This window comes from Barbus barbus (genome assembly GCF_936440315.1).
Source record: "Barbus barbus genome assembly, chromosome: 50".
NCBI lineage: Eukaryota > Metazoa > Chordata > Actinopteri > Cypriniformes > Cyprinidae > Barbus > Barbus barbus.
This window is the reverse complement of record NC_136728.1, coordinates 2158206-2183271: the sequence shown is the minus strand read 5'-3', so window position 1 is coordinate 2183271 and position 25066 is coordinate 2158206. Positions and strand designations below refer to the sequence as shown.

Sequence of the window (25066 nt, the reverse complement as noted above, 5' to 3'; positions counted from 1 at the left end):
CACAACAATAGAATATAACAATCACTTGTGCACTTCAGTCTCAGGCAAGAGGCCATGAAAAGAGCTTTAGGTTTGTGATAAATTCATCACAAAATACATAAATCTAGAAAACATCTAGCTGAGTTTCAGAACAAAATAAAAGCATGGCTCAGATTCCAATCTCTGACAATGGCCTTGAATTTTCTGACTAGAACAAACATAAGCTGATTCTGACGCTTCAGTAAGACTTTCGTAAGCATTCGAATGACTCCATAAACACAATTCAGATTTCTTGAATGAATTAGATGTTGAATATAACAAGATTGCTGATGTCATCAGTAAATTATTGCAGTACATGTTCTTAACAGGTTTTTTTTTTTTTTTAAGACTTTGACACATCATCTTAGATTACTGCTGGTTGACTAAACACAACACATTGGTTTGTGAATTAGAATAAGAATTAGAGTGAATTTCACAAAAACGTGCAATTTTTAAGAAAATCAAGCTTTCTGACCATTATTATTATTATTATTATTACATTGACAAAATTGATAGTATTTATTTATTTTATTTTTATTTTTGATTATTAATAAATAATAATAATAAACAAAATTCAGTGGTTCTAAAAGCAGGATTAATTTTCTTAATGCAATATAAAATGTGATGTTTAGGTGAGATGGAATCTGCATATCCTGGCAGATTTTGTGAAATTCACTCAACATATTACATCAGTTTTGCATGGCAACACTTAAATACATCAGATGATCAGGATTTGACCATACGCATGGCATTACAATATACATCCCAAATGATCAGCCTCACTTTTTAATGCCAGTTTCTATGATAAATATGGCCCAGTAAGAACAGTAAGCACAGATATCACTGACCCAGATTCACAACAGTCTTACAGAAACAGTAAATCCATGTCAAAACACATACTTAAGATAGAAATTACTTGTTTTCCCAAATAACAACATGTCAGTGCATTCAAAGTATCTTAGAAAATGACCGGTTTTTCATTATATGTTGGTTAAAACAGAACATTTTAAATGAAGATCAGCTTAAAACCACTTAAACTACAGGACCGTTTTGCCAAGCACACACTTGAATGTATTGTTGATGTAACTATAGCTGAACAAAACTTAGACAAGATTGCACTTTAAAAAGTTCTCAAGTGTACTTTAGGATGTTTCAACATTTAAAGGTTTATCAATATATTTCACACTTATTTTAATATACATCATCATTCAGATATAGCAGGTGTGTTTTGCAAATTTGTGCTATTTTAGATTCTTTCTGCATCAAACAATAAATATCTATTTTGCTCTACCTTCTAGGTTTATGTCCCAAATAAAGGGACTAGTTTATAAATGTGTAATATAGTACACGTACATAATCATAATCAGCATTCTTTGAAAGTTTTAAGTTATATAATACAGTTAAATAACCCAAATTTTGCATATTTTCTGTAAGGTCAATGGCAAGAGCTCTGTAAACCAGAGTGAAACACAACAATGTTGATCTAAACTACCCTACTCTACTCTAATTGGTCCTGACCGATTAAACTAAACGACTCATCTGCTAAAGTTACAGTAGAAGACACAAAACTAGTCTAAACCTGCAAAAAACAGCCAAGACCTGTGCTTTGATTACAGATGTCTGTGCTATTAAATATTGTCAGTTGATTAAATGTCATAAACCACAGTAATAACTCAACATATCTGTATTTTTAAAGGAAACATTTACATAGCCATATATATTCTTTATATAATCCTAAATAGGACCTTTTCGTATAATTACCTGTATATTCTCTTCAATATCTCTGAATACATTATTCCTTTTAAATATCTTCTCTATTCACTTCAGATTGGATAAAGACTCTTTTCAAAAACATCTTTGACTCCTGTAGCTATGCGTGTTAAGTACAGTGTCTATAATAACTCATATCTCTTTTTGCTTTGATTTTTTTGAAAGACTTGCTTTGACTCATTGCGAATAAAGATCTAGGAGTACCCGTCTCCCGTATATGTCTGCTCGGCGTCCTCCTGGATGTATTCCTCGGTTTTCTCCCAGCCTTTGGCCCATCCCCCGTTCAGCTGCGTCGTGGCCCCATATGTTTTGGCGGGGCCCCCAAAAGCGGCCTGGCCCCCGAAAGGAGCGTGGCTCAGCATGATATCACCCGTCTCCTCCGCTAACTCGTCTTCATCGATGAAGCCGCACTTCTCCTCGCTGGTCTCCTCTGGATCGGCCCACGGCTGCTTCTCGCCGGATGCAAAAATCCCGTAGAATACCACGCCGCCGTAATGCACAAGCGCGGCGATCAGGAACACGTTCTGCCATTCCTCACGAGTCTGACGGGCAAGAAAAGGCAAACTCGGGAATGCAGTCTTTGACTTTATTATGTAATTCTTAGTGGCTATGTTTAGAATTAAATGCCTGTCTACTACTCATCACAGAATGCACAGAAAGGAGATTAACTGTATACTTTCTCCAATATTTGAAAAACAGCATGTGAAACAATGGGCCTCATTTATAAAATATTGCGCAGAAACCATCCTAAATTTGATCTTACGATCATCTGTCGAATATGCATACGTGTGATTAATTGCTAATTCATATAATCTTTGGCAGAGGCTATTTATACTAACTCCACCCACCAACGTGTGATCAGACTGGACAACATTACAAAAGACGGCCATTAATCGACGGCTTCGGTAGTATAGATGATAAAGTGCTTAACACGTTTATTTATGACACAATCAACCCATATTCGAATCCGCCTTATGCCAAAAAGTTGAAAATAAAGAATCGGGAAGGGTTAGGTTAGGTGTAGGGAGGGATTTATTGTCCCAATAAAGCAGAATCCATTTAATAATTCAGTGTGTGTTCTGTCATACCCTGCACATTTTGTGAAAGGTATTGCAGGTATGCTTATGTAGAGTATGGTAGTACTCAAAAAATAAATAACTAAGTAAATAAATAAAAATAACAAACAAGTAAATGTTTTGATATATAAACATAGTTTAAACTATAAACTGTTCCATTAAAAAGCATTACATTTTTCTAACTGTTGTTTCATATGTTGGATTTTGCCGAGTTTGATAATGAAATATTTGGTAATGAAAGTAGGGCTAATTTCAGGATTTCTCACCTTGTTTTTGGTCATAGCACCTACAATGAGAGGGCAAACCATACCAGAGAGAGTGCCCACTCCATTAGAAATACCCATCAGTATGCTGGCGTACCTCGGCGCAATGTCCAAGTGGTTGACATTAAAACCTTTAGGAGAGACGGGATAAGAGAAGTAATTAGAAATATTAGCAGACATCTACAGTATTTTAGATATTGTTGAATGCAAGTAAATTTCACAAGATGAAGCCTGTCAGTGTGTGAGTGGCTCACCTGATATAGCAAAGCCGCTAAAACCAACAGCTAGCACCAGAAACGAGATGGCTACACCTTTACTGTGAGAGAAACCAACCACTAACAGCAGAGTGGCCTCCATTCCAAACCCTACAGCCAAATGATGTGTGGGTCAAAGGTCACACCATACTGTAACGCTTTCTATTAATTCCAAATACAAGATACAATTACTCTAATGAAATGTGGTTACTCTTACCTCCACAGTTCATGATTTTCCTGACGGTGGTGGTGGATAAGATGTTTTTGCTGCGCAGGAAGTCAGCCAGTTGTCCGCCAATTGGCACGATGATGGTCATGACAAGGTGAGGCAGAGCAGAGACCATACCGACCTGACAACACCACACAAAACATCAGTCCTCATGACTTCACTTCACAGGATAGTTCATCAAAATTATGACAAGTTTGGAAGAAAAACAAAATTAGACAAAGACCAAATGATTTATGTTTTTTCATTAAACACAAAGGGAAAATGTTGAAGAATCTCTGAGCCACATTTTTTAATACAATTGAATTTAATGGTGATTTTTTTATGATTTTAATGGACATCATAGCACAGAACCGGTGGACTTGTTAAATTTACAAATTACTTGCTTCGTGCGTCAGACCAAGGCTGCATCTCATTATTAGTTTTACTTGATCTTAGTGCTGCGTTCGACATTGTAGATCATGACATTCTTATAGATCGATTACAAAACTATACAGGTATTCAAGGGCGGGCTTTAAGATGGTTTAGATCCTACCTGTTCGATCGTTATCACATTGTCTATTTAAACAAGGAATCATCTCAATTAACCCCAGTAAAGTAGGGAGTGCCACAAGGATCTGCCTTAGGCCCTCTGCTATTTTGTCCCTTGTTAATATTATGAGGAAATATGGGATTAGGTTACATTGTTATGCTGATGATACTCGACTACTGTATATATCTACTACTGTATATATCAATTACTGCATGATCTAAGCTAACAGAGTGTGTTAAAAAAAAATTAAAAATTGGATGACCAATAATTTTTTCCTATTAAATTCGGATAAGATAGAGATGTTACTTATTGGACCAAAAAACAGTACACAGAATCTCTTAGATTACAATTTGTATCTAGATGGATGTACTGTTATTTCCTCTACAGTCAAAAATGTGGGGTTTGTATTAGACAGCAACTTCATATTAACAGAAAATCATATTTCCCATGTTATAAAAACAGCATTTTTCCATCTTAGAAACATTGCCAATCTACAGAATATGCTACCTGTTTCTGATGCAGAAAAGCTAGTTCATGCATTCATGACCTCTAGACTGGACTATTGTAATGCACTGCTAGCTGGTTGTCCTGCATCTTCAATAAACAAACTACAGGTCTGTTAGAGATCTTACCAGGCCAAGAAAATATGATCATATGTGACCCTGGAGCACAAAAGCAGTCTTAAGTCGCTGAGGTATATTTGTAGCAATACCCAAAAATGCATCGCATGGGTCAAAATGATTGAATTTTCTTTTATGCCAATAATCCTTAGGATATTAAGTAAAGATCATGTTCCATGAAGATATTTTGTAAATTTCTTACTGTAAATATATAAAAACTTCATTTTGATTAGTAATATGCATTGCTGAGAACTTCATTTGAACAACTTTAAAGGTGATTTTCTCAATATTTAGATTTTTTTGCTCCCTCAGATTCCAGATTTTCAAATAGTTGTATCTCAGACAAATATTGTCCTATCATAACAAACCAGACATCAATGGAAAGATTATTTATTCAGCTTTCAGATTATATATAAATCTAAATTTTGAAAAAGTTACACTTAAGACTGGTTTTGTGCTCCAGGGTCACATATTACTCCAATTTTAATCTCTGTACTGGCTACCTATTAAATCCCATATCAGTTACAAAATATTACTACACAGTAAATCCCCCAGTGTTAAATCAACACTCCCAGTGTATATATAATCCACACTCAGACTGTTAAAAAAAGTAACATTGAGTCAGTGTTACAGTTAATGAGATAATTAGTTTAGCAATTGAGTGATGATTGAGCATTAGTGATGAACACCTGCTTGTTAACAAACTGTACCATTGAAAGAAAGAGAAAGGTAGATGGTAATTCAAACAAAGCTAAAACATCAACATCTAAAGTGAAGCTGGTGATGCTGTTTGAGGAGTTGTTTAATCATCCTCTGCCGAGATCTTGAGAGATTTAATGTCTTCTTTTATCTTGTGTTGATTTCTTCTAAGGCTGTGGCTGAAGTCAGCTGTAGTTTTTGTATTTCTGCTCGTCTCTTTTTTCTGTTCTTGTTTGCTTTCTTTCAATGGTTCAGTTTGTTAACAGCAGGTGTTCATCACTAATGCTCAATCAGTAGTAAAAAAGTAGACCTTTTTCATATTTGGCTCCCAAACTCTGGAATAGCCTTGCTGATAATGTCCAGGGTTCAGATACACTCTTTCTGTTTAAATCTAGATTAAAGACATATCTGTTTAGCCAAGCATTCATATAATGTATCTCATAATCTTGTACTTAGTCACCACTGATAAGCTACTCCTAAATAGACGATTTGTATCGTGAAAAGCGCTACACAAATAAACTTGAATTGAACTGAATTGAAGTGTGCTTAACTGTATTGAGCATGCACTTTTAGTGCACTTCAAATCTTAAAAGTTTAAAAAATGGCGAGTTGACTTTAATGACATTTAAGTAGATTTTGGTTTACAATAAATGATTGTTGTACATTCGGCAGCACACTTCAGCCATATTTCAAAAACGAACATAACAATAATTATTAAATTACATGTATATAGATGACTTTATATTCTAATAAAGTGTGTCAAAAATCCCTCTTAAAGGCATAGATGTCAGCCCAAACATCTGACATCTTACAATCATCCTCCAAACCTGCATGAATTTCTTTCTTCCACTGAACACAAAATAATACTTTTTTAAAATAATGTTAGTAACCAAATTATTTCTGATCCCCATTGACTTCCATAGGGTTTTTATTGAAGTCAATTTGGGCCAGCAACTGTTTGTTTACCAACATTCTTCAAAATATCTTCTTCAGCAGAAAAAAAAAGAAAACCAGAACAACTTAAAGATGAGTAAATGATGACAGAATTGGCATTTTTCTATTATCAGATAAAACAATGCAAATCTCTACAATGCTTTTATAAATGCTTAATACAAAATGTGTGGCTTCAAAATAAAATATCTCAAAAATGCTATAAAGTAAAAACTAGAAATACTAACACTAAATCACTATATTGAAATTCTAAACAAGCCCTGACTGATAAAACCACTGAACAACTTCAATCTCCCACGCTGCACTATGAGGCAGTTCTGACCAGCAGAATCAAAGCAGTGGTTCAATTACACCTGTCAGGCCTGCAGGATTTATGTCACTCTTTCTGCTCAGAAGTCGAAGATCAATAACAGTGTCAGGTTTTATTTATGTACGCCACTGTGAACACACATTTCTGAATGGCCAACATCTCAGATACAATCCAATGCGGGCGACTCAATGCATGACAACAGTGAATGAGGGTCAAACACGACCAATAGTAGCTAATGATTCACATGAGTAGCACATGAGAGCAATTCATACAGTAAATGCAAAAGCACAATGACGTGCCTGGGATCTGATTAATGTAAAAATATTTCCCCCTAAATCAGCTCAGCTGCTTCTCTCACCTTACTGATTTCAAAGCCAAACACTTCTTCAAAGTACGCTGGCTGACTGATGAGCAGCAGATAGAAGGTCCAGCTCCTGCAGAAGTTGGCCACGATGATTGCATAGACCGGCATGGAGGTGAAGAACTTCCTCCAGGGCGTCTTGAATTTCTGTAGGAGAAAAAAAAAATGTCTGGTTAAAAATTGAGACGGGAAAGTCTATAGGACACATGGAGATCTTGAGCAACCATTTCAAAGGGTGCTTAAAGACCCCTTCAAACATGATTTTATAAGTCCTTCTACAGTCTCTCCATTACTGGACATTCAAAAGTTGCATTCTGATGAAGATTTGGAACAAACAAATAGATGGTAGGAAAGAACGACCAGTTCCTGATTTTTACAAAAAACAAATATATATATATATTTATTTGCGTGTACAATTATGTAATGGATTTCTATTCCCAAACTGAGCAACTGGCATTGAGATGAAACAGGGTCGTAAACGATTCTCAATCTCTCTCCAGGGCAAAAGCTCTTAGAACTCAGGCAACTGGAGAAAAAACATGATTTGCTCATTTTTATTGCCAATATCTTTCTGTTAAAAAGTGATGTTGTTAATTTCACACTAGTTGGGGAATAATTTTATTATTATTATTATTACTATTAATGAAGACTTTTATGTTCACCAAGGCTACAGTTATTTGATTAAAAATACAAAAGGAACAGTAAAAATGATGAAATATTATTCAAATGTAAAATAAACGTTTTCTATGTGAAGATACTTTAAAATGTAATTTATTTCTGTGATGCGCAGCTGAATTTTCAGCATGATTAATCCAGTAACATGATCTTCAGAAATCATTCTAATATGCTGATTTGCTGCTCAAGAAACATTTATGATTATTATCAATGTTGAAAACAGTTGTGCTGCTTAACATTTTTGTGGAAACCATGTTCCATTTTTTTCAGGTTTATTTAAAGCTAAAAAGCTCAAATGAACAGAATTATAAATATCTTTACTATAACGTTTGATCGATGCAATGCATCCTTGCTGAGCATAATAAATTAAAATCTTTTCAAAAACGGCCTTAAGGCTAATCATTTTAATTTCCAGTGATACTGTCGACTTGACTGCACACTATTTGAACCAAACTGAGCTGGATGATGACATCCCTAAATGAATGATGACTTTAACTGAGTGTTTACTATTGTCCTTTAGCATCATCAGCACACTCTTTCCCTGTTTAATACTAAAGCTGCTCTGACACAATCTGTATTGTTAAAAGTGCTGTATAAATAAAGGTGACTTGACTAACACCCAGAAAACCCCACATGTGTTTTCATGGGACCTTCAGATGTGTCCACACTAGGGAACGTACCTCAGTCGCCCCCATTAGACTGGCACTTTCTCCAATACTCTCCTCTATGTAAGTCCTCTCTTCATCTGTAATGGTGGGATGATCTGCTGGGCTCTCATATGAAACCAGAATCCAAAACATGTACCAGACAATCCCAAAACAGCCTGCAGCCCAACGGAGAAAAAACAAGAACAGTCAAGAAATCAAACACCCAAAAAAGAAAAGTCTGTTATCATTTCCAGATCATAAGCCTACCATATATGTAGAAGACAGAAGACCAGCCTGAGTACTGCACTAATATCCCAGCCAACGGCATGGCCACCACAGCACCCGCGTATGAACCTGAAACACGGTGTTTTCACAGCTTTTATTCTGGGAATTCTGTGAGGTGGACTTTTAAAAAGGGAAATTGTATTTACCACAAAAAGAGGTGGTGGCTAAACGACTTCTCTCGAGGGGCGGAGCCCACTTGCTCCAGATCCCATGGCATGCTGGGTAGGTCACACCCTGGACACACACAGAAACATGTCAAACGGTCAGTAATTGCTTTTATTTGATTTGATATTTTTTGCACCCTGGAGCACACAAGCAGTCTTAAGTCGCTGGGGTATATTTGTATATTGCATGGATCAAAATGATTGATTTTTCTTTTATGCCAAAAATCATTATGATATTAAAGATCATGTTCCATGAAGATATTTAGTAAATTTATTACCGTACTAAATATATCAAAACTTCATTTTTGATTAGTAATATGCATAAAGACTTTATTTGGGCAACTTTAAAGGCGATTTTCTCAATATGTCGATTTTTTTGCTCCCTCAGATTCCAGATTTTTAAATAGTTGTATCTCAGACAAATATTGTCCGATCATAACAAACCATACATCAATGGAAAGCGTACTTATTCAGCTTTCAGATTATGTATAAAACTTAATTTTTTAAAAATGGACACTTAAGACTAGTTTTGTGGTCCAGGGTCACATATAACTATATTTGAATTTACATTTAGTATGTAATAAAATATTGAAAATCTTACATGAAATCCCTTACATGGGTCAAAACAGACAGCAGTCTAACCTTTAACAAATGAACACTAACACATACAATCAAAGAAGGATTAATGATCCATGCGGACTTGCACAAACACAGTCTGATCAGATCTGATTCACCACAAACACACTAATTAGCAGCTAATTGTCACACAATCAGTCACTGATAGAGAGCACATCCACAGAGCTAATGTCAATACACACAACACAAGCTACTGTGCTTAATATACAACCTCAAATGGCTTTTAAGTCATGTACAGTCGACACTCATTGTGAGCGATAGTACAGATGAGCAGCACACAAAGGCAGCAAGCAGCTGCTAAAACGCTTTCAGTGACTTTAGTTTGAATACAAGGGTTTCGTTTTCCATGATTTGTTTGTTGTCTTCTAATCTGTCTCTCCTGTGTTGTCAGTGTTTCTTGTGCTCATGTACAATCAGTGGGATAGCTAATACACCTGAACTTGATGTGATGGCCTGTTATATGTCTGTTTTTTATTTTTTTTCATTTATTTATGTGTTGTTGTTTTTTTGCATAAGAGGAGACAGATTGAGAAACTACACTGGCTGTAAGAAGTGTTGGGATTACTGTCAGACTTTCACAATCCTTCATCACTTGAATTAAGATTATAATAATTTCATTTTAAAGCACAGCCCCCGCAAAATCAGACTTTAGCACCTCTTTTTACGTTGAGAGGCTAAATACAGATTCTTCATACAGATACTTTCATAATCTATTGTTCCCTAGACTTTCACTGTAAGTTAATTATAAACACAGGTTTTGTGTAAGAGTTGAAATTACTGTCTATGCTATGAATGCTGTCAAACTAAACTTGCCCCGATGATAATATTCCAACATCTGGCTGCTCTGGTGGGGCTGAACCTAATATGATTAGTGTAAAACATCTGTTAAATGACTAATCAGCAAATGAATAAATGCTGTATGTAGTTAAAGAGAGGAGAGCGTCTCACTTCGACGAGGCCCTGCAGTATCCTGACGAAGATGACACAGCCGTAGTGTGCACGCGCAGCAGAGGGGATGAACATGTTGAGAGTCGACGTGAGCAGGATAGCAGCACCAAACACCCTGCAGATCAAAGGGTGCACAGAAAAAGATTTACTAATGGCTTCTAATGGTTTGAAATCATAGATTGGCCAGTTTAACTGGATCCGATCGGCAGCAACCTTACACTGACTGAAGGCACATCTGTAGAGCAGATGCAAAAAAACAACAAAAAAACCCTGAGCAAGAAATAAATGGCAACAGTGATAGTGAATAACATTAACTGAGTAGACAATAGTAGCCGAGGGCACCAGTGTCTAGTAGAGAAATCATTATATCAATACTGAAAGGCAGGAAAACACATATTTTGTTTATCGTTTGTGAGATCTAATTTGCATAGACTGCAGCCATCTGTTTTAATGTGTGAAATCTGAAATCAAATTCATCTCAACCTTCTCGAAGCTAAGATGTAAGAACAATGAAATGTAAAAACTACATTTAACAGGCACTCAGACAGACGTGGTCCTTTTATGTACAGTCTACTTTCTAAGTATTAAGTACAGCTTTCCTGTAGCTCAAATAGTAGAGCATGGTGCTAGCAACGCCAAGGTCATGGGTTCGATTCCCAGGGAAAGCAAGAGCTGTAAAATGTAAAAACTGTAACTTGAATGCAATGTAAGTCGCAAGCGTCTGCTAAATGCATAAATGTCTACTGTCTTTCCTATAGTATTTGCATTTACTATATTGCATAAGGCAATTATTCTGTCCTCTGTAGAGCTGCTTTACAGCCAAATTTGGATTCATCTCACATTTGAAGAAGTCTCCTGTTATTTTCCTGTTTTTTACCGTGAAGCTGCTTTCAAACAATCTGTATTGTATAAAGAACTATACAGGCGAAATGAAGGTTACTTAACAGAATACATCAAGCTACAATTTTGTTCAATATTGCACCATTTACAATATTTTAGAATGCAATTTACATAAGTTGATTCATTCATATATATATTTATACATAGTGCTGTCAAATGATTAATCGCATCCAAAATAAAAGTTTTTGTTTGCATAATGTGTGTGTTTTGGGTATATTTATTATGCATATATAAGTACACACGCATTCAGTATATATTTTGACAATATTTACATGCACATGTCTATATTAATATATTTATTTATTAATTAATTATATAATAATACAATTAATAATTTATATTATTAATACAGATATTTAATATATAAACATAACATATATTCTGAAATATATGCATGCATGTGTATGTATTTATATATATAGCCTACATAATAAATATACACAGTACACATACATATATGTAAACAAAAATTTTATTTTGGATGCGATTAATCGCGATTAATCGTTTGACAGCACTTTATATATATATATATATATATATATATATATATATATATATATATAACATTTTAGGTGTCAATGAATAATAATTTACTAGGTATCTAAAAATACGAGTCTATTTCAGTCAAAGGTGTTTTGTTGAATCAGGATGTGTCTCACAGTGAACACACAGAGCATGTGAGTCTGTCTGCTGGTTAATGAGGAAAGCGCGTCTGCTCTTCTGCATTCAGGGTTCATGGCAACCAAATAAAGCACAGAAAATACATGATTTACCCTTTAAAAAAGCATTTATACCGTTGCCAGATATAAACCACCGTGTAAAACAATATAAAACATAAATAAACAAATATTTGTTATAATTAGTAAGAAATTAAATGTAGCCTGGAGATCAATGCGCATTGTGGATTACCTGTTGGCAGCGAGTCGTGAGCATATATATCCTCCAGGGATCTGTGTCACTATATAGCCCCAGAAAAACGAGCCGTGGATCATTCCCACAGTCTCCGGGTCCCAGTTAAACTTTGCTTTCTTATGGAAAGAAAAAATGCGCACGGTTAATCCATCTATTCATTCATAAACATGCGTTAAACGCTTTGAAAGAAACACTTTGCATTCATTTTATTTGTATTTTGTGTAACAGTGAATGTCGGACTGTTATATAAATGACTGAGATGCTGAGATGCTCTGACTCTCAGGAGGCTCTCGAGGAGCTCTGGCCCTCACTCGCACCTCTGTGATGATGATCTTGCCGCCCCGGTGAATGGTGCTGTTATTGACCATGCCGACGATGGCGACTCCGAGGTTGCAGCGGATCCCGAACGAGATGCAGAAGCCGAGGCCGCTCATGATGGCGATGATATAGCGGCGCGGGAGCCCGAAACACGTGCAGTCGCACAGCGGCGCTTTCTTCTGCTGCAGCGGCGCGGGCCGCCCTTCCTCCGTCAGCTCGATCACCTCACCCGGTTTCTGCTTCTTCTCCATCACCCTAAGAGGACAAACCTCCTCAAACAAACCTCTCAAGGGCAGCAGCTCCTTTCTTTCTTTCTTTCTTTCTTTCTTTCTTTCTTTCTTTCTTTCTTTCTTTCTTTCTTTCTTTCTTTCTTTTCTGGAGCATTACAAATAACCAGAACATTTGACTATTCGATCATCACACAAAACACATCCCTGTATAGCGTTGACAAAAACAATATAAAGTTCGTAGAGCGTTGAATTTAATTGATTTAAGGCTACAAAAAAAAGAAGAAGAAAAAAGACGGAATAGATATAGATATAAGCGATATAATAGAAAACATTGAGTTTATGATTTATTTAATAATTAGGCTAAATTCCTCAATCATTCGGCAGAATTCTATTGTACATCTCTTTTCTGATCTATTTGGTCATGACTTGGCAAACTGAGTTATTTCAACCGCATTGCAGCATTTTTATCGAAACGCATTGCTATAGCTCATAGAAGCAGACGGAACATATCTTGGTTAAATAATATCTTTGTTTTCGTAAATAACGCATTTTTGTGGCTGCTTCAAGATATTATTATACAGATTAAAATGAAAAAAATCGAAATAAGATATTACACGAAACGAAAAATAAGAAATATAATTTTAAATGACGTTGTGGCTTATTATTAAGCGTTGTGCATCGGATCAAAGTGAAGATTTATTTATTTATTTATTAATTTTGTCTGTGATATAAACCATTCACTGTTCCTTCTGACTCCGAGCGTTTCATAATCTCTGGCCTAAATGCAATATACAAAAATGCACAAAACGCTGTTTTCATAACACACAACCAATTTAGACGATTTTGACAAGGTACACAATATATTCAAATCTGAAATCGGCTTGTGAGCTAAATCATTACAGTTTTTATTATTATTTTACTGTTCACAAATAAATACAAAAATATATCAATATCAATAATAGTAATAATAATTGAATTCAAGGGACTTGTTCTTAACTCTTCACGTCACGACTATCTTTTGATGAATTATTAATAGAGTCAGGAGCAGCATCCTCCGAGGAATTCTTTCATCTCTAGATCCATACACGATCTTTAACGCCTGTAGTCCTTTCTGTCGTATTTTCTCGAAACGAAAAATGTCGAAAAGAACGTGCTGCATCACAGATTGATGAATGGTTATGAATTATGTGATATATAGCCATCCTTTATGGAAGGAAGGGAAATCATTTGAACCTCAGTAGACATGTAGTCTAAATTGTACTTGGACATCAAGATAATAAACGAGTAATGTTAATGTTTTTTTGTCTAATTTATTGAATGAAAGGGTTTGATACCTGTGCATGTGTCCCAGGGTTTTCCCGGCCAGATTCCTCAGTCTTTCCTTACCGGGGGCCAGAACTCGTTCCTTCACCGTATCCATCTCCAAAAATATATATTCCACTCGATATTAATAAGAAATTTTAATTTGAATTGGCTGTAAGATATTTCAGCATATTCCTTGCGTGTGGAAACCTGAGCAGTATTTTTAGACCCAGTAAAAAATGCTGTTTTATTCCTCGCAGACGACCTATAAACCACCAAGATTATCAATCAGTTACAAGCTTGATTCACAGTCACTGAAATGTCCTTTGAAACTCCCTTTCCTTCGACTTCTGTAATTCTTCGGTTTTCCATTTTGCCGACCTATTTTCAACTATAAAAGAGAATATTCCACCAGAATTCACCTCCGAAAGCAGGAAAATGACAAAGAAACAGCGCGAAGAGGACTCTGGCGAGAGAGAAGGCGCGCGTCCGTCCAGCGAGTGATCTGCGCGCTCCACACCTGCGCGCTCCCCTCTTTCACTCATCAGCTGCTAAAATACATGTACTGACATCGAGCTATTAACAAAGAGCCACTGGCAAACATATGGATGAGTCATGTTATATTAGTATTCTTAGATGAGTGTTTTTTTTTACAACATACACACCTTCAAATAATCAGTTTTCACTGGCATCATGGGCGAGACTATAGAGTAGGATATCGGTGCGGGTCAAATATTTATTTATTTATTTTTTAATTTATTTATTTTTAATTTAATTTATTCAGGAATATTAATCGTAGAAGATCACACCGAATCCAGTTGGTTTAATAATTTAGGGCAGGGCAGTGGTTCTCAGACCTGCCCTCATGGAGTACCCCCAGCCCTGCACATTTGGTATGTGTCCCTCATCTATCACACCTGATTCAACTCATCAGTTCGTCAGTGGAGACCGCAAGACACTACAAATGGTGTCAGATATAGGGAGACATACAAAATGTGCAGTGCTGGCGTACTTCATGGAGAGCTTTGAGAACCACTGGGGTAGGGTATAAAAAAAAAGTGATTTGTAATAAGAATAATGACCACAAGCGGGCGCTCAAAGACAGGTCGACACGTACTGGAGGCAATGCCGTTTTTTTTTTTTTTTGCCAGGATCAGTTAAATTATTCATAAATATATAAACATTGCAATTCGTGCAAAAACGTCTTATGTCATTAAAAAAAAAAAAAAAAAAAAAAAAACATATATATATATATATTTGCAGACACAAACATTCACACAAAGTAAAAAAGATTATTTACCATATTTATTCAGTACATTTTTTTTTAGGCACACAAGCCACAATTTTACTTAATGTAGGTCAATATAAGATAAATTTTTGGCTTTTTACAACTTTATGTCACCACAAACAAAAACTAAATTAGTTTTAAATGGAAGTTTTACAATTTGTAAAACATTTTGTTAATCAATGTTTAGTTTACATATTACAGTCTTTCACAATTATTTTGTAATTTTTCAAAACTCTAGAAAAATAATTCTCATGATCAAAATGCACTTTTTCCAAATGCTTGGACATGACACACAAACCTAAGATCATTCGTTTATTGAACTAAAATCACTAGTTCTAAATAACGCAACATAACATCAAAGTATTGCTATTTCAAAATTCAGCTCACACATTACATCTTTATGTCTATTATATCTTGAGTGTCTATTCATTTCATTATAATGATCTAACTATTAATTAATACATCTGCTCAAATTGCTAAATAGCTGTTGCATTACTCTTGATGCATAGTTTTTATGGAAAATGGTGAAAAAAATACATGTTTAGATTATGGAAGTAACGCTGAGTATGAGGACTGAGCATGAATTCAAGTATGATCAGTTTCAATTGGTGACAAAATTATTGTAAAAAACGGTATAAGTATAGACATGAATGTTTACTTAAGACCCTAATGTTCATTGTGATTTTTTTTTTTTTTTTTTGAAGTATACAGCCAGTTTTATACACAACAACACTCATCAACTGATGTAAACTGACAAAATATTATTTATTGACTTTTTTGTACTTTTTCTTTAGGGAGTATTATTTGTGGATGAGTATTATTTGTGGATAAGCTGTATCAACAAATCAAAATCAGTGGCATAACCTACATGCAGGAAGCTATACTGTTGTTATGTGACAAGAAAATCATAAAACAAACCTTGTAACGCCTCATGTGTGTTACAGTCAAGTTTTTTAAAAATCTGAAGTTGTTCAGGTGAAACTCAGCAACTCAAAGAAAACTTCACACCACTTTCTTTAAACACTGATGAGCCACAATACATTAAAACAAATGAAGTGAATCACATGGCTTATTGATGCACATGGGGAGTAAAGACTAGCCCATCTGCTATGATCACACAGAAGAGCTACTGGAGCTCAAACTGCTAAAAAGCCTAAGGTAGTGGCTGACCGGTCGGAGAGACCACCTACCAAGTGGTGTTCCCTGATAGCAATGGCCTCTTTCAGTAGGATAAATTGTTCAGGAATGGTTTGAGGAACGTGCCTTGTCCTCCAAATCACAGAATTATCAATCTGACTGAATCTCGGTTACGTACATAACCCTCGTTCTCTGATGAATCTGTCGGTCACTACAAGTTATGTCGTGATGACATTAGGGGTCTATGGAAAACAGCAAAACCTGAACACCATCACAACCCTGTGGCACTACAAATGTTGACAAGCCGCAGCGTGTCAGACAAATTCTACACAAGGCCGTAATGTTCCCAATGCCCGAGAGCAAATTCGCTAACCTTGGTGCCTGCAGGGACCAAAGGTGTGTACATCGCTGCTGGAGATGGCCATGCTGCTGTTAAGTCCACAAAAATTTCTTAACAGAAGGGATTTCGACCTTCAGTGAAAGATTTGCTTCAGCTCTTTCCTATTTGTTGTTATCAGCTTGGCGGTAACAATGAGGAAGCGAACCTTCCGAGGGAAGGGTGCTACGGAGGCCATATCCTACCCATAGGGAGGTGTCATGTTGACACACTGATATGGACTGACCAAGGGGGCAGTACTACATATGGAATGGGTCTCTGAGCTAGGTCCTACCTGAGAGTAGGGATGGAACAACTGCCAGAAGAGACTGACAGAGCAAGCCTGTCAAGGGAAGGCACAAGTAGAAAAATACACACATGGGATTGCCCACAGGGAATCAAGCCATATGGACACTTAGCCCAGTAAAGGGACTGAACGGGACTCCGGGCATGCTAACACAAGTACTGGGCCTGCCATCAGATTGCTCCGAAAGTCTGACTGCCAGGGGTGCTGGAGGATGCTCACCCAGGGTTTGCCATCTGGGAAACTCACTGGGAGAGGAAAAAGGCGCTCGCATTCAAGTGTGAGGAGGAATGGCACAGAAAGCATGACACTGAGCAAAATCTTCCCGCAAATTACCTGTTACCCAACATACGGGAAGAAATAGGCTCAAAGAGGAGGCTGTAAAACCTTGCGAAAGTATTAGGTGTTGTGCAGCCCGCAGTTCTACAAATGTCTGCCAGAGAGGTGACATGTGCCAACGTATACGAGATGGCAACACTCCGGGTGGAGGGAGCTAGCTCTCACCCCCAGGGGGCACGGCTCGCCTTGTAACTGGTACGTCAAGGCAATGGCATTCACTATCCAGTGGGCCAACCTCTTCTTAGAGATAGCCTTCCCTTTCTGCTGACCTCCGTAGCAGACAAAGAGCTGCTCAGAGCTTCACAACTCTCTTAAGGGACACAGCAACGCCCAGGCTGGATCTGCTTCCTCAGAAGGCAGTGCTTGCAGGTTTACCACCTGATCTGTGAGAGGAGTGGTTTGAGAGTAGGATTTTTTGGGCACAATAAAGTAAGGGCTGTAAAACCCCTGCCTCATCTCGACTGGAGGGACAGGATCAATTACATCCTTCGCCAGCAGGACAGCAATTTTCTTGCACGTGTCTTGGACTGGCACCAAAGTCACTGACCCTGGGGGTGGGGGTCGCCTGGCAAACTGAATTGTGTAGCCAAGTCGAACTCTCCGTAGCGCATGCCACACCCCATGCGAGTGGCACCAAAGGGACAATCGACATACCTGCAGTGATGCAGCGGTGAGGAGTCATGCTGGATAGCCCAGAAGGCATCACGTTCTGGCTCATCATGGCAGAACTTGCAGGACTCATCATGGCAGAACGTTGCATCCCCTAGCTGTGATCTCTTGGCCAATGGCCATAGGGGGCGTCACGGGTGAGAGTGAGGAGGCAGCACATTGCTCAGTGTCAACTCACAAGCCTGGTAACCTGGAGGAAAAGGAAACTACTCTCTTTTTTTTAACAGAATGAAAGATTCTCTGCCCGGCCCTCCCTCTGGGGCAGGAATGGCGCTGTCCTCGCCATCTCCTGAGAAAGAGCAGCTTCCCACATCTCTGGGTTGCCGGTGTCAGGGCCACTTTGTTGCAGACTTAGGGGCTGGCTGGGACACAGGGGTGCTGCTCTCCTGTGAGAGGCTTGACGCGTCGGCCATGAGTTTGTCTCAGCAAAGAGTGGAGAAGCTCTGGAGGACACAGGAGGATGCCCACAGCGATGAGCAGACTGAGGCATGGCCCACGACGAAACGGTGGCAGCTGGAAGATCACATCAGGGCAAGATGTGCTGGATAGCCTCAGTCTGCTTCTGTACTGCCGAGAATTGCTGGGCAAAAGTCCTCGACAGTGTCGCTGAACAGGCCAGCCTGGGAGATGGGAGCATCAAGAAAGTGCACTTTGTTAACAACTCCCATAGAGCGAAGTCAGTTGCCGCGCGCAGCTCCTGCATCAACCTCGGGTCAGTACTATCCTCGTGCTTTTATTTTAGTGCTTTGGCTTGGTGGACCTGCAGGATCGCCATGGCATGCAGGGCAGAGGCGGCCTGGCCCGCAGCGAGAGCCACCAACAGTTTACAGGCTTTGGAAGGGAGACGAGGATTTCACGGCCTGCACTGAGAAAACAATCATCCAGCCACCAGGACTTCAGACTACACACCTCCAGCCCCACACTCACGGTTCCCCGGGCAAGCATGGTCGTCAACTGTGGGTCTGATTCGGCAGTGGCAACAACACCCGAGGGGGGCAGCCCCACTGAATTCTCATATTCGGATGACGGTAGCCCATCCCCCGATGCTGCTATTGACATCTGATCCTCAGGCAGTGCACTGAATGAAACACTGGGGCCACTGTGAAGTGGGCCAACAGAATCATCCGGGAGCAGCACAGAACAAGTGCTGCGGGATGAGTAAGAGGTCCGTGGGGACTGGCCCAGCAGACAGGCTCTTGCTGTAACCCTCAATCTCCCAGAACATTAGCTGGCAGTCTCGTGGCAGTGAAAGCAGAATGGGTAGTGACAGAGCAGTCTTGTACTTTCCTTTTAAGAAAGCAGAGATGTGCACGCAGTGTAGGACATGAGCCATCCACAAATGCGTCTTCAGCATGTTGGATGAACAGACACAAAAGACAACGCTTGTGGCCGTCATCTGAGGACAGGAAACGACCACAACCAAGAGGACATAGTTGGAGCAGTATCTTTAAAAAGACGTGAGCCGTCCATGATTTGCTGCTCTTTTAGTTGAAGCGTGGAGGGGAATCACTTGATTAACAGGGGCACTGCTGTTTGTACCGTAATGCCAACAGCATTACAGAACAGCCTCTTCTCTTTCCAGCTCTTAGAGAAGATTGACTTTGTGGAGATGAACCTCATTGACCCACTCAACTCCAAAGCAAAAATCTGAATGAGTGGATGCACCTGTCACCTTATATACCCGTATGCACAGGGAGTGGCTCAGCATGCAAAATCCACTAGTCAAACTTCATTGGCATTTTCTCTTCAAATCAGAGATGATTGGGGTTCCCAAGTAAACCCCTAATGTCATCACAACATAACACGTAGTGACCAACAAATAGCGAACTGTGGGATCTGCTGGACCAACAAACCTGATCCATAGAGGTCCAACTTGCAGGACTTTTTGGGTGTCAACGTTTGAAAGTTTTGGGTGCCAAGACCACAGGACACATTCAGAGGTCTTGTGGAGTTAATGATTCAATGAATCAGAGCTGTTCTAGCAGCATGAGGGAAACCTACACAATATTCGGAAGGTGGTTTTAATGCTGTGCCTGATCAATGTAGAAAGTGTCATAAATCACATGTGCAGTACTGACCCATCTGTCTTAAGAAGCAACTATGAAGCAAACATTATCATGTATTTGAAATATTACCTTCTCTCAAAACCCCTGAAATTGACATAGGAATCAAAGCAATGTCCACAACAATTAAACACGCGTGTCTCTGGTGTATTTAATAGTTTATTTGGTTGACAACAGTTTGAACAAACTGAGTACATTTCTGGTACTTTAGCAGTACAGTAAAACACACTTGGATCCATATCCACATCCAAAATAACCATGCATAAAAACAGGCACAAAATTAACTTAATTATAAAGAAAAACACAGATAAAGGTTAAGGCATAATCATTGATCATTTGATCACCCAGAACAGCTCTAGAACTAAAATGTCAAAAAGGACAGATGTTTTACTGATAAATGGCTTTTCTCCTCATAGCACAGCTTGCAGATTGTCAGCTACATAAACCAACAGTGAAATATTCAAACAACATACATTTCTTTATGAATAACACTTCTGATTACGAGAAACAGTGACTAATTTCTTCATATTTGAACCAGAGACTGAAAACCAAACGTTTACACAAAATATGCTTTCCAACTTAAATATTCAAGTTACAAATAACAGCAAACTCGTATGTTCTTTTCTTCATCATTAGAATTATATACATGTCACACTGCCAGCTGTTCATGGTCCTCATTATAACGTTTTGGTTTGAAGTTTGATTTGAAGTAGTCCAATGCCAAATGAATGATCAGACTGGCATATTAGAAATGAAATTTTGCAGATTCAAAGGGTTGCTAGTCACACTTCTTCCTTCAATAACACTGAGATAAATTACTCCTCATTAAGTGCTTTGTGCAAAACATAAACTGAACGTGACACTGGCATTCTGACCAGGACAACACAGTAAATCAATTGAAAAGGAAGCACAAATAAACACTCAGCATGGAGTTTGTATTTCGATAAAGGCACAAATATTAGCTTTGCCATTCAAATGACCAGAGCAACTTTTGCTTTAAGATATTGTTTCCTGTTCAGCAATGTAAAGCTTTAAAGTGTAGATTATCTTTAACTATGAGTGATAACTGCTTTATAAATAGTGCGAGTGAAGATTCAGTACCTCCATCACCCGAACAGCCCAGCAAGAGATCACTGCAAGAGTGTAGTTAGTGTGCATATTTATATACGCATCTACTCGTGTTTGGCATAGAATCTCATTTTTTGCATACAATTTCCAGAAAATAAAATAAATCTAGCATTATAGGATGCTTTAAAAATCAGTATCGGTGCTGCATCAAGCTATGAAATAATACTGCAAAATAACAGTGCCAATTTGTCTTAAATATTGTAGAATTTTGATCAAAAATAAAATACAGTAAATTTACTAAAAAAAGAAACACGCTAGTATGTAATTGAAAAAAATCTATTTTTCCTGAAAACCCTTTTTAGAATTTCTTTACACATGAATTCAGAACATACAGCAAATAGAAGCGTTTAATATTTGTGTGTCATTTTAAATAACAAAGGATCCATGCATACGTCTATGGTGTTAAGGCTTTTTATCTTTGGTAGCTTAAAGGCATTCTTAATAAAGTTTGTCACAGAGTACTTGCATTTTGACTCTGTGTGAAAGAGGTAAATCACACAAAACCTGAAACTTCCAGTTTATATTTCACCCAGTTTAGTTTTGAGCTGAAATCTAAGCTTGACGTTTTGACTGACATTTCAGCTGCCAGACTTTCACACAGTGTTTCATACAGATCATAAACAGCCTGTACTTATGTTTGTAGTGTCTTACAGACATCGGCAACACCAACAGAGAACAATAATATGGGAAGCGTGAGAAAATCCTAACTGTTCTTGAAGACTGCAAGTGTCATTCTGTATTGACTGAAATGGAGTAACAGCTCATGTGGCTTTAGGCAGATCTAAATACATTTAAATGTTATTATACTTCATATCTCTTCGACTATACAAACTTCCTTTATGTAGGCATATCTCAGAGGTCACATGACTGAAAATGAGTGCTCTGGGAAACATATCATGGTCGAGGAAAATCCCAAAAGAGAGGATGAGGTGTGAAAAGATTATCCAACATAAACTGTGAGATATTAGGAAGCAGTGGCGTGTGATTGTGTTAAAATAGCGAGGACTGGTTTGGGCTGACTGAATGCTTTCATGTGCTAGTGTCAAGGTCAGGAGAGGTCAGGCAGGCCGGTGTTAGGTCAGACAGTCTGATAACACCTCCATCTTCACTGGCGTGGCGGCTGTGGTGGGACACGTGCACTGCTCGATGTTCGGGCCGTTCTGGCTGAGCTGGATTTTGAGTTTTTCCAGCTCGTAGTTGTGCAGGTAATCCTGGATGAGGTAGCGCTCACGCTTTATACGGGATTTCACGTCTGACGGCACATCGGGGATCAACCACGCCACAAAGAACTTCACCACAAACACCACATGCTGGAGAGAAGAAGAGTATTAGGACAAGTGTAGTACTTATTTCAGCACTGATGACATAAATGTATCGGAGATCAAAGTGTGATAAACCGATACATTTACAGAATTAGTGTAACAATTAGTCAGGGTGTAACTTCTTTATCATATTGTTCTTACCATTTTAAATAGGTCGACCGATGTGTCAGTTTTGCTGATTAATCGGCATCGATAGTTGATTGCTGGATTTATCGGCTATCGGCAAAACTCTATAGGTTTCTTCCATTGCTGGAATGGCTGAGAAGGGTCTGCTGTTATTATATATTACGAGGCGGATATGAACACCATGTGCTGTTTGTTTTGACACGAGGCTGCGCGCTGACTTCAGACATGGGTTTAAATTCAGCCGACAGAAAATCCTGCTGCACCACATTTATATAGTTTTACATTAAATTACATTATATTTGACCCAAAACATTGTTAATGTACATAATGACTTCACTCTGGGCTGTACAATTGTGTATTGTGCATTTTCTCAGCAAAACGTTCGTCTTTCCGTGGCTCTAATAAACTCTGAACGCTTCATATAGACAGCTATAATATAGATTATGTTTCTCTTTCCGTTTGCTCTGGGGTTTTTAAACACTGAACTTCAAACTCATCTATGTCACATTGCTCATTCTTGAAGTAAACGTTTCCTGTTTGGTGATTAAATCAACTGCTTTAGACCGCCGCTCGAGCTGAACGCGACAGGTCTGGTGTTTGTGATATTTATATAAAATTTCAACATTTACTATTACAAATACAAATATTTTACATTCTAAAGTTTATTCTGTTAACATTAATTAAACTGAACTAACTGCACTTGTATTTCAATTCTTAAACGCAAAACTACTTTAAAACAACTACTTAAGTTAATATAAGATAATATATTAATGAAATAAAAGACCACTTAAGCGTACTTAACTATGACTGTTTCTATGTTTCTTAACATGAATACAATTTTGAAAAGATCACGTTGTAATGTCAAATTAATTGTTTTACAATTAATCCATTATTTTACAGATTTTTTTAAAAGATTTTTATTTTTGTCATATTTTCACTTTATTATCATAGGACAGTGTAGACCTGTCAGAAGTGACGTCGGAGAAGAGAGGGGGCGTGATTGAGAAAGTCCTAGAGCCAGGATTCGAACTTCGTAACCGCGCTATATGCTGGAGTGGTCCCATGAGGCTATTGATATTTTATCATGCTTTAAAGGGCACTTATTTTGCAATGTTTACTAATATCCTAAAGCATGTGTAAACTTTAATAATTTTAACTGTAGTGTATTTAATATTACATTTGAAGGAATCACATTCTAAATGTACTAAATTAAAACTGCATCATTTCAATTTCAAAATTTAAATGCATGGCAAAAACCATATTTCAAATTATGCAATTACATAAAGTATTTCAGCCCTACTTAAGAGGTTCAAGTTAAGTTAACTGCATAGATTTTAAATTTAAACTAAAATACATTTTCATTTTATAATACAAACTTATTTGAAAATGTATTAGAAATGCAAGTATGTATATTCTTTTAAAGCATGCTATAGTGTAGTTATTTTTGACACAGGAATGAAGAGAATTTAAGAGCTCATACCTCCATAATGATGATAAAGGCAAATTTGGCAGCGAGAATGTGCCAGAACTGCATGGTATGTTTGTACTGTTCCTCGTGTCCTGGAGGGTAGCGGTAGTCACGGTACCTATAGCATCCACACAGCATTCATGTTTATTACACATTTACCAGTGTCACAATAAATCAATTAAAAGATACAGTGCAAACAAACACAACAGTACCTGCAGGTGGTAATGTTGGAGCCATAAAACCAATCTGGGTTTTCCCCATCGTCTGGACGGTTATCCGGTCGGAACTGAGAGATGTTGAAGACTGAAAGGCTGTTGTTGATGTATCCTTCCATAGCGTCCCCAGCACTTGTTTGATGCGTGTACTTATGCACCAGCCGAGGGATCATGTCAGATGTGAATGAGACAATGAAAGCCTGAAATACAAATACATGACATTTAATGCTGTTATTTCTATTCAGTATTACCCATTTATAAGCAAATTATAGGCTATAAAGTGACAGTGACGTGACATGTGGCCAAGTATGGTGATATATATATAGTGGTAATAAAAATAGACTTAAGTGAACAATAGCTTTTAAGATTACTTAAATACATATATAATAGTAATGAAGCAATAATCAGTTCAAATGAAGGATTAAAAGCAAGTAATCATAAGGTTTTATTGAACAAAAACATTTAATTCAAATGTCCTCTTAATCTTTAATAGTTGGCCATGTCTTTAGGACAGAAATGCTACAGCCACTGTAA

At 37.7% G+C, this 25066-nt stretch overlaps 2 protein-coding genes across 4 annotated transcripts in view; both read right to left on the bottom strand.

Moving 5' to 3' along the window:
- Nucleotides 1–1982: 1982 nt before the first annotated feature.
- LOC306868214 (vesicular glutamate transporter 2.2) lies at nucleotides 1983–14215 on the bottom strand (the record flags this gene model as incomplete). The annotated part of the gene is made up of 12 exons (XM_079414294.1): nucleotides 1983–2330; nucleotides 3131–3258; nucleotides 3382–3492; nucleotides 3599–3731; nucleotides 7078–7227; nucleotides 8436–8578; nucleotides 8670–8756; nucleotides 8834–8921; nucleotides 10436–10550; nucleotides 12245–12363; nucleotides 12565–12820; nucleotides 14130–14215. 12 exons carry the CDS (start codon nucleotides 14213–14215, stop codon nucleotides 1983–1985), a joined length of 1764 nt encoding a protein of 587 aa, XP_079270420.1.
- A 6200-nt stretch (nucleotides 14216–20415) lies between these two features.
- LOC306867940 (anoctamin-5-like) overlaps nucleotides 20416–25066 on the bottom strand; it is a 41281-nt gene continuing 36630 nt past the window's right edge. For all 3 annotated transcript variants that reach the window (XM_079413894.1, XM_079413893.1, XM_079413895.1), the window contains 3 exons: nucleotides 24530–24732; nucleotides 24330–24435; nucleotides 20416–22711 (listed from right to left, as the gene is read on the bottom strand). In XM_079413894.1, the coding sequence (XP_079270020.1) occupies nucleotides 22475–22711; nucleotides 24330–24435; nucleotides 24530–24732 (546 nt within the window). In that variant the 3' untranslated portion in view covers nucleotides 20416–22474. The remainder of the gene's footprint in view (nucleotides 22712–24329; nucleotides 24436–24529; nucleotides 24733–25066) is intronic.